Source organism: Salvelinus alpinus, chromosome 24 (assembly GCF_045679555.1).
Source record: "Salvelinus alpinus chromosome 24, SLU_Salpinus.1, whole genome shotgun sequence".
NCBI lineage: Eukaryota > Metazoa > Chordata > Actinopteri > Salmoniformes > Salmonidae > Salvelinus > Salvelinus alpinus.
The window spans coordinates 12798581-12808918 of NC_092109.1; the positions used below are offsets into that span (position 1 = coordinate 12798581).

Below are 10338 nucleotides of genomic sequence, written 5' to 3' on the forward strand. Positions count from 1 at the left end.
GTACAACCAGGTAACAATTCCCAGCTGATTAAATGCATAGGACCTCCAAAAGTACAATGGGGAGAATATCTGACTGGTAGTGTAAAGCCCCTAAATGATAAAGGAGATGTTGTGTTGACAGGATTAAAACCCACAATAACTCCCCCTGTTTGTATCTGCAACTCAGGGATTGGGGATGTAGGAAACACCACTAATTGCCTCTCTTACACAGGCCTAAAAACGGATACCAGTAGTTTTGATGTACTGGATGGGCAACAATTGATAACTAGTGTAAATATGTCAAACATAGGCAAAGGCAAGGGGACACCTCCGGATCATCTCTGGATCTGTGGGGGTAATGGCTACATGTTCCTCCCCATGGGATGGAAAGGGTGTTGTTATCTGGGGGAAACTGAACTGACAGCAGCAACATTACTTGCTTCTGAGCTGCTGAACAGTTCACTGCAAATTAGTTTCAAATCGAATGGCAGAGCTAAAAGAGCAGTGGCTCAAAATAATGGAGCTTATGGACATGTGCTGTCTCAGGTAGAGATGTCTCAGGTAGAGATGGCAGCCCTAGTAATCTTTCCAGGTGCAGGAGTTGTAGTAAAGGGTAAGGGGATTAACAATTTGACATACTCCATGCAGGCCCTTACTAATTTGATAGTACAGGGTTTTACTCAGTTGTCACTAAATGTGCAGAATTTGAAGGCAGTAGTAACCAGAGACGAAATGGCACATATTGGCTAAAGACAGAGGGGCCTACAGGTCCCTTGGAATAAACAATGAGGATTACTGTGTCATGTTGCTTCCTGACTCCTCTGACAACATGACAGCTATTATAAATGACCTGGCTAAATTAGGAGGTACTCTGTGAAAAGCTGACAACACCATCTTTGACCAAATTGGACACTGGTTTAAGGGTGTATTTGGAAACGTGATGGGTAAGGTAATGATGTTCATGTCTGCCATGATTGTTCCACTTCCACTTTTGTGTTTTGTTGTTGCTTTAGGTATAATAAAGTGCTTGGCTAGAAAGACTGTTGAACATTTGGGGATTATGTGACACAGGTATGTTGGGGTGATCACAAGAAGGGAGCAAACTTACCTAATGTGGTAGAAGGAAGATATGGGAGATACTAGAGCTTGTCATGAATATATGGGTCAACTGGGAGAAGAGTATAGTGATCGGAGAAACTGTGCTAAAGGGGATTTTAGTGTGTTAGACTTACAGTAACAGGTGACAGGTGTAAACATTTCCAGGATAGAGGAAGGCATGAGACTTACAGTAACAGGTGACAGGTGTAAACATTTCCAGGATAGAGGAAGGCATGAGACTTACAGTAACAGGTGACAGGTGTAAACATTTCCAGGATAGAGGAAGGCATGGGAGCACCTTTTGGATGGATGTGGGTAGCAGTGACAAGGGGTACCTCACTTTACCTCCTGGATGGGCGGGATGTTGTTATTTGTGGAGAACAGAAATGTACATGTTAAGAATTCAGGTCACCGATCTTTTCAATGAGACAGGTAAAACAAACTCTGTGGTACTGCAGCTTGCCAAACGACTCATCCCAGACAATCAGGAAGCCTATGGTCATGTCCTACACCCAGGTGAGATTTTTGGTATGTCAGTCATACCCTCCTGGGGTGTGGCTGTACTAGGAAAGTGGGTAAACAATTTAACCTATTCTTTACAGGCCCATATGAATTTAACAATCTGAGGATTTAGCCAGCTCTCATTAGATGTCCAAAATCTGAACGCAGTAGTCTGGCGCCATGAGTTGGTTTTAGATGATCTTTTGGCGAAGGAAGGAGGACACTGTAACGCACTAGGTATTATTGATCCTGAAAATTGTGTTATGCTCCTCCCTGACTCCTCTGAGAATATGACTGCAATAATTGATAAGATTGCTGATCTTAGTAAAACTCTCAAAATCTGAAAAATCTGGTTTGACAAAATTGGTGACTGGTTTAATGCTACATTTGGAAATGTGATGGGAAAAGTTATGTTGACTGTTTTCATTGTTTATTCCTATACTTGTGGGAGGTTTGGTGATTTTGGTTACTGTTTATATTTGTAAGAAAATGACTGTAACTGCTCATGAACATGCTGGAATGATGGTGTTGGTGGAAGGTGATACAAATCATGCTGAAAATGATACTGGTGCATTTCTGGTTTCTCTTAATCCCATTGTTTATTCAACTCGTGTGGTTCTTCCCAGGACTCAGGAGGAATGGGAGTATAGACAGACTCACCCCACCCCCACCAGCATTCCAGGAACCTCAGGAGTCGTTTCTCCCTTTAGCAGGCCATCCCTGGGATCAAATGGATCCAGGGGATTTGCCTAATCTATTTGATTTCAGAGGAAAATATTATGATTGAAGCTGTGAGACTAATTAGTCTCAAAGGGGGACATTTTAGAGGTTCACAATTGGGGCTGTACCAAATGTTTGATGTATTAGAATAATTGATTATGCTTATGTTGTATTAACAGAAGGGGAGGGGTTATAAGACCCCTCCCTCCTTACATTTATAGGGTCCTAGACTACAGATTAACAATATATATACATTGCGGTTTAATATTGTTACACAGTACTTTTCTAGGCTCTCTGCCTCTTATGAAGAAACTGTCTGAGAAATGTGTGACTGTGAAGACAGAACTCTGCAGGGGAGTGTAAGAGATAGGAGACTAGTCAGACATTCCACTATAAATCAACTTGGACATTTACTGCTAAGCTTTTAGACAACACTAAAAGCCTTGTTTATATAGATGTGTAGGGTTTTGGTCTCATGTGTAAAAGGTAATGACATAGGCAGTGACATCACTAAGGCTGGACTTCAGGCTTGATAAAAGCAACTTGGGACCTTTTCTATTTTGCAGAACTTACTCAGAAACATGCTGTCTGCAATTACATTAATAAAGGTTTTTGAATGATTTAATTAAAGATTTTGTCATAATGCTAATTTCACCAATGATTGACAAGGAACAAACCCCAACAAGGTCAAAGGAATTGTCCGTAGAGCTCCGAGACAGAATTGTGTCAAGGCACAGATCCGGGGACCACCAAGCCTCTTCCTAGAGCTGGCCACCCGGCCAAACTGTGCAATCGGGGGAGAAGGGTCTTGGTCAGGGAGTTTGCCAAAAGGTTAGATTCTCTGGTCTGATGAAACCAAGGTTCAACTCAATGCCAAGCGTCACGTCTGGAGTAAACCTGGCACCATTCTTGCAGTGAAGCATGGTGGTGGCAGCATCATGCTGTGGGGGTGTTTTTCAGCGGCAGGGACTGGGAGACTAGTCAGGATCGAGGCAAAGATGAACGGAGCAAAGTACAGAGATCCTTGATAAAAACCTGCTCCAGAGCGCTCAGGACTCCAGACTGGGGCGAAGGTTCACCTTCCAACAGGTCAACGACCCTAAGCACACAGCCAAGACAACGCAGGAGTGGCTTTGGGACAAGTCTCTGAATGTCCTTGAGTGGCTGAGCCAGAGCCCGGACTTGAACCCGATCGAACATCTCTGGAGAGATGAAAATAGCTTTGCAGCAACACTCCCCATCCAACCTGACAGAGCTTGAGCGGATCTACAGAGAATGGGAGAAACTCCCCAAATACAGGTGCCAAGCTTGTAGCGTCATACCCAAGAAGACCTGAGGCCATAATTGCTGTCAAAGGTGCTTCAACAAAGTACTGGGTAATGGGTCTGAATACTTATGTAAATGTGATTTTTATTTATTTATAAATTAGCAAAAAAGAAAAGAAAAGTTATTGCTTTGTCATTATGGGGTATGGTGTGTAAATTGATTAGGAAAATAAACTATTTAATACCTTTTAGAACCTAACAATGTGGACAAGGTCAAGGGGTCTGAATACTTTCTGAAGGCACTACATATTAGCATTTTCACACTTCATGTCCAAATCTATGATTTGTAACTTCATTGAGTTACACAATCAATTTAACATACTTTAGAATGTTTTGGACATGACGTGTGAAAATGCTAATATAGGTAGCACTGATTTACATTGGATTTGTACCACAACAGCAGCCAGGTAAAGCATGGATTGCTGTCATACCTTGTCCATAGACTGCTTACAATACATGATGAAATGGTCTCACTTCTAGATTCCTCAAACAGAGCAATGGTTTCAGACAAACAAATAAATCAGTTCTAAGCACATTAAAACAATTAAGAAACGACACATTTCAATACCATTTTATTCATAAAAATATATTACAATAATTGACAATACTAACCTTCAGTCTGAGATACATTTCCGCAGTAAGCACCCATCACTTTTAACAGAGGATGAAATAAGGAATAGGAGGAATTTAATGAAAAACAATATAAAATTCATCTTTTCACAGACATATGGGATCCCAAAGTGTGTCACGTCTTACACTGCACACCAGTGTAAACACAAATAATCCTCTGCTACAGCTAAATTCAAATAATTTGTTTCTACAATTCAGTCTTTGGCCTAAAGAGCAGAGGTCAGAGGACGGGAGAGAATGTGCAATAGAACACTTCACAGGGTCTGGCTCTTTGGGGGGGGGGGGGGGGTCGGGGGGGTCAATAAGTGAAGACTTCTGCCACACAAGAAAAGCTACTGGCAAAAAGGTCCAGGGTAGCAGAGAAGTATACAAACAATGATCGCAATCCACATGAGGGCTCTCTTAGAAAGTAACCATACAAAAGAAAATGAATTGAAAAAATAAAAAACCTTAAGAAAAGTATGAACAGCATTATTTGGGCGTTAAATACTAACCCCATTAGATCACTGTCAGATAATGACACATTCATTTTGTGCTGAACAATTCAAGAGAGGATTATGTCAATGTGTGTGTGGCTGCGGAGCTGAACGTTTCCACTTCAATCCGCACCAAGACCTGCCTGATATGTAATGAGGACTGACCACAGTTCAAAAACTCTAATTATTCACCTGAAATTAGTGTTTCATAACAAATGCTGTCATAACAAAATGCACAAGTGGTAAGCAAACACTACAACAAATAGTTACAGCCTGGTTCCCAGATAAGGATATTGCTAAAGCATAAACATATCTTGACAGTCATTATGCAATGTGAAAATGAGATTGCACTAAGGCCAGACTGTTTGGTATGACAACGCTAGAAGTATAAACAGATCTGGCAACCAGGTTAGGCCTTCCAATCTAAGGCAGTTTATATTATAATTTTGCCAAAAATGTCTAAACACCTGTTTTTTTCTGTGTCATTATGGGGTAATGTGTGTAGATGTGTGATGAAAAACATTTAATACATTTTAAAATAAGGCTGTAACGTAACAAAATATTGAAAAAGGGAAGGGGTCTGAATACTTTCCCAATGCACTGAATATGACTATGGATCACGTGGTTTAAAAAATAAAACGTATGTTCTGAACTTTAAGATAACATTTATAATATAATTTAGCAATATACTAGGTAGGAGGTATAGCAGCAATAGGAATTAGGAAAATAACTACAGGCACACAACACAGCCCACACTGTACTAGAAGCACGGACCACTCAGTGCACATGACTTGAACTCCTCAAACACCCCCATCAAATGGAAAATGGTTAAGGACAAGAGTTTTTCCTGACCATGTGACCACCTGACTAACAAAGATTCTGGGCCTTAACTATAACCCAGAGTTTTCCCAGTACAGGTCACATGGTCTGAATAAAGGTAAGAAGGAAAGTGCTCAGGTATGGTTTGGTGAACTTGTCGTCCATGTGCTTGTGTAGTCTACAGTGTTCATATGCAAAAGTTTCATGTGTGTGCATGTGTGTGAACGAACGCACACATTTAGGTATCAGTGTTCCAAATTCTCAGTTTCAATTATTAGTTCCTAAGAAGACAGTTATTGTTCAACCACTATTCATTGTCTATCAACAAAATAATTGATTTGCTGGATTGAGTTTAAACTTCCACTAAGGCATTAAAGCTGGAATCCATAGCGCTGAAGGTGCAACGTCCGTTTGCGATATTACAACAACAAAGACTTTACTTCAAACAACGAACACTGCTGCCCCCCCCCCGGACATCACTGCATGCGCAATAGAACACCATGGTGTGTTCAACTATATTTATTTTTAACGATGCCGAATGCTCATTTCCTCAAAACAAAAACAATTACAAATGCGCCTGGGCTGGCCAGTGGCGCGGTTTGCCTTTGCTCTTTTCTAGCTCTTCAAATGCTAGCAGTTATAAAACAATAATGTGAATGGCTGGGTATTTCAAGTGCGACTAACAAAACTTAAACTGAGAATGAGGAACTGCGTGCAATGCATGTGTAGCATGTCACAAATGAGACTACTTTTGACCCGGTGGGCTCGAGTCAAAAGTAGAGCACTATATGCTGAACAGGGTGCCATTTGGGACACAGCCTGCGCATTTGGATGTGAAGGAGGGGGTATTGAGGGACTGCTCAGTCCTCCAGGCCTTGGCAGGTGAAGAAGTCCTCCAGCTCGCTCAGCCTCTCGATGAGCATAATGTCTAGGTCGGAATCGTCAGGCCTCCCCCTCCGGCCCCGGCCCCTGGGGCCCTTCGCGCGCAGGGGCAGCAGGTTGGCTCTGGCTTTTCGTTTGCGCGGCAGTGTGAAGTCTGGGAACTCCAGCACGCGCTTCCTCTTCTGGTGGCCGATGCAGACCAGCAATCCGTTCTTCTCCTTGGGCTCTTCGAAGATGGTCTCTAGGCTCCTGGTATGGTAAAAAAATATGATAAACCATATACTAAAGAAAATATGAACCATATGATAAAAGAATATCAAGGATAAAATTTGCATTTTGAGCATAATGAGAGAAAGACAAAGAGAGATTCTTCAGTGCCTTAGAGAAGGGTGAGTGCACTGGCAGAGGACACATAAGGGGCAATACAAAACATTAGGAACACCTGCTATTTCCATGACCGACTGACCAGGTAAAAGCTATGATCCCTTATTGATGTCACTTGTTAAATCCACTTCAAATCAGTGCAGATGGAGAGGAGACAGGTTAAATACGTTTTTTAAAGCCTTGAGACGAGGATGGTGTATGTGTGCCATTCAGAGGGTGAATGGGCAAGACTAAAGATTTAAGTGCCTTTGAACGGGGTATGGTAGTAGGTGCCAGGTGCAACAGTTCGAGTGTGTCAAGAACTGCAATGCTGTTGGGTTTTCATGCTCAACAGTTTCCCATGTGTATCAAGAATGGTCCACCACCAAAAGGACATCTAGCCAACTTGACAACTGTGGGAAGCATTGGAGTCAACATGGGGCCAGCATCCATGAGGAAAGCTTGACACCTTGTAGAGTCCATGCCCTGACAAATTGAGGCTGTTCTGAAGGCAAAAGGGGGTGAAACTCAATATTAGGAAGCTGCGCCTAATGTTTTGTACACTCAGTGTACGTGTTGTAGCCCTAAAATGGCACACCTGATTCAATTAGCCAACTAATCACCAAAGCCCTTGACTAATTGAAAAAGGTGTTCCTAATGTTTCGAACACTACGTGTATGTGGCCACCGTGTACATATAAAGTATGTATAAAGTAAGGCAAGCATCAGGTCTAATATCATGAGCCAAGCTGGCTGCAAGAGGAGATCTCTGGGCAGCGATGAGAGGTATAGACTACAGTAGATATGCCCATTTAAAAACAGCCTACTGACTGACAAAGTGTTTCAATAAACTGTGCGTTGTCATGTTCAACTTAAGGTACAGTTTGAATAATACTGATGATGATGGCTGACCTGTTGGGAGTGGGTGATTTATAATTCTTGTTGGTATAAATCTCCTCCAAGCTGAACTCCTTCTTCTTCAGTCTGATGCAATGTACACACAAATAAAAACATGTCAAACACAGTTGAGACACAGGAGGATAGTTGATCAAACTACTAGTTCGACATAACGGCCCTGTTCAGACGTGTCTTCCAGCTTGACTTAAGTATTTACTATTGGCAATCTGTGTGATCACACGAGCCCCTATAAAATCAATATTCCCATTGTTTTGTTAGTTACTGGTTTTTCCCCTCACCTCTTTGGTTTGGGCAGGCCCATGGGCGTGAGGTTGTTGTCTGGTTTGGGAACAGTCTTCCGAATGCGGATCTGGGATACCCTCTTGGAGCGCTGGCCTGGCTGGGCCCCCACATTCGCCTCATACAGACCTCCCTGCAGAGCCACAGAAAGAAAGAAAAAGTGAACAGGGTCACAGAACCGGAAAATATTTGTATTTTAATATGGCAAAGAAGTCACATGGGAGAGGTACAACTAGCTGGATTGCAATAGTTTGTACGAAAACAAGGGAAGAGGTACTTCTTTGAAAAAGAATGATGCTCAAAGGGAATAAAAGATACGCATCTCTCTCCGTGGAGAAGATGAGCATCCTCATTAGTCAACACCGAAATGGTGTTCCCATTGTCACACAACATTCATCAGGCCCCTTAGGACCAGGGCGAGACTGCAGACACTGCAACTGAGATTTCGCTAAAATCTGCTGGAATGTTTGTTGAGCATGGTCCCAATAAATGGTAAGGATAATACACAGCATCAGAGCCACACCTATATTGAGTAGAAGCCTTCGTGTAGTACAACCAAACAAAGCCCAGTCTAAGAGTATAGTGTTCGACGTGTACAGTTACTGTATATGGCAGGCTCACCTCTCTGGATGGGCTGCAGCCATGCCCATGCAGACCTGGGTATTTGACGTTGGCAGTAGCGATGGCAAGACTGGGTACAGGCTCAGGTTGGTTATCCAGACGCATGGTCTTGGGGTTGTCCCCGTGGCTGGTTCTGGGTTGGGAAAGGGCCCGCTCTGGGGTGAGTCTGACCCTACATCGCTGTGTGGGTGGAGAGGTGAGAGATGTGCTGCTGGGGCAGGACAGGAAGGAGAAAAACAGTTCAACTGTTAGAAAAAGTATTTTTGATCAAATTCATAGGTTGTGCACCGTTACAATCATAGTCACGGGAGGTAGGTGTGCTGAAGCACCTGCTCAAAAATCAGAATTAACTAACAATCTTCATTACTAGATAAATCCCAAAATTAAATAATGATATAGCCTGTAGTGTGGGTGAAAAAAAAATATTCTGCCCCCCCGTTGGCGAAAGAGTCACCGCACCCCCACAAATCTTCCCGCTGCTATGATTACAACATTGTGTTTATATTTGAGATGCCACTGACAAAAGCAGTAAAGGATGCAATGTACAGAGTGTACAAAACATTAAAAACACCTTAATATTGACCCCCCCTTTTCCCTTTTCAACAGCCTCAATTCGTTGGGGCATGGACTCAACAACATTTTACATTTTTTTTTTTTTTACATTTTAGTCATTTAGCAGACGCTCTTATCCAGAGCGACTTACAGTAGAGTGCATACATTTTTATTACATTTTTACATACTGAGACAAGGATATCCCTACCGGCCAAGAGCAGACGCTCTTATCCAGAGCGACTTACAGTAGAGTGCATACATTTTATTACTTAATTTTTTTATTTTTTACATACTGAGACAAGGATATCCCTACCGGCCAAACCCTCCCTACCGGCCAAACCCTCCCTAACCCGGACGACGCTATGCCAATTGTGCGTCGCCCCACGGATCTCCCGGTTGCGGCCGGCTGCGACAGAGCCTGGGCGCGAACCCAGCCCAGCCTTGGCGCGAACCCAGAGACTCTGGTGGCGCAGCTAGCACTGCGATGCAGTGCCCTAGACCACTGCGCCACCCGACAAGGTGTCGAAAGCGTTCAATAGAGATGCTGGCCCATGTTGACTCCAATGCAGTTGTGTCAAGTTGGCTGGATGTCCTTTGGGTGGTGTACCATTCTTGATACACGCGGGAAACTGTTGAGCATGAAAAACCCAGCAGCGTTGCAGTTCTTGACACAAACCGGTGCGCCTGGCATCTACTACCATACTCCGTTCAAAGACACAAATCTTTCGTCTTGCCCATTCACCCTCAACGGCACACATACACAATCCATGTCACAATTGTCTCAAGGCTTAAAAACCTGGAGACGCTGGGCCAATTGTGTGCCACCCTATGGGACTCCCAATCACGGCCAGATGTGATACAGCCTGGATTCAAACCAGGGACTGTAGTGTCGCCTCTTGCATTGAGATGCAGTGCCTTAGACCGCTGCGCCACTCGGGAGCCCAGAGGGTCTACAGTAACTTCAACATCACTGTCTGGGCTAGCACCATGGTGTCCATCTGGTCAGGGTAAACTAATTGGTAACGTTTTGTATTTATAGTCCATTTGTGTGTCGGGAGAAAATGTGAATGTGATCAAATTTAGTTTATATTCAAAATTGGGCTGGCTAGGCTGCCTATACGTTTTGAATCCAAAATGATTAACTGGAATTAATCAATCAACATAGTGATGACAGAT

At 43.0% G+C, this 10338-nt stretch overlaps 1 protein-coding gene across 4 annotated transcripts in view; it reads right to left on the reverse strand.

Moving 5' to 3' along the window:
- Positions 1-4182: 4182 nt before the first annotated feature.
- Positions 4183-10338, reverse strand: part of LOC139552191 (uncharacterized) — a 28742-nt gene continuing 22586 nt past the window's right edge. For 3 of the 4 annotated variants that reach the window (XM_071363659.1, XM_071363656.1, XM_071363657.1), the window contains exons 6-9: positions 8611-8821; positions 7989-8122; positions 7705-7776; positions 4183-6679 (exon numbers count right to left, since the gene is read on the reverse strand). In XM_071363659.1, the coding sequence (XP_071219760.1) occupies positions 6409-6679; positions 7705-7776; positions 7989-8122; positions 8611-8821 (688 nt within the window). In that variant the 3' untranslated portion in view covers positions 4183-6408. The remainder of the gene's footprint in view (positions 6680-7704; positions 7777-7988; positions 8123-8610; positions 8822-10338) is intronic. The other variant, XM_071363658.1, reaches the window with a different exon arrangement.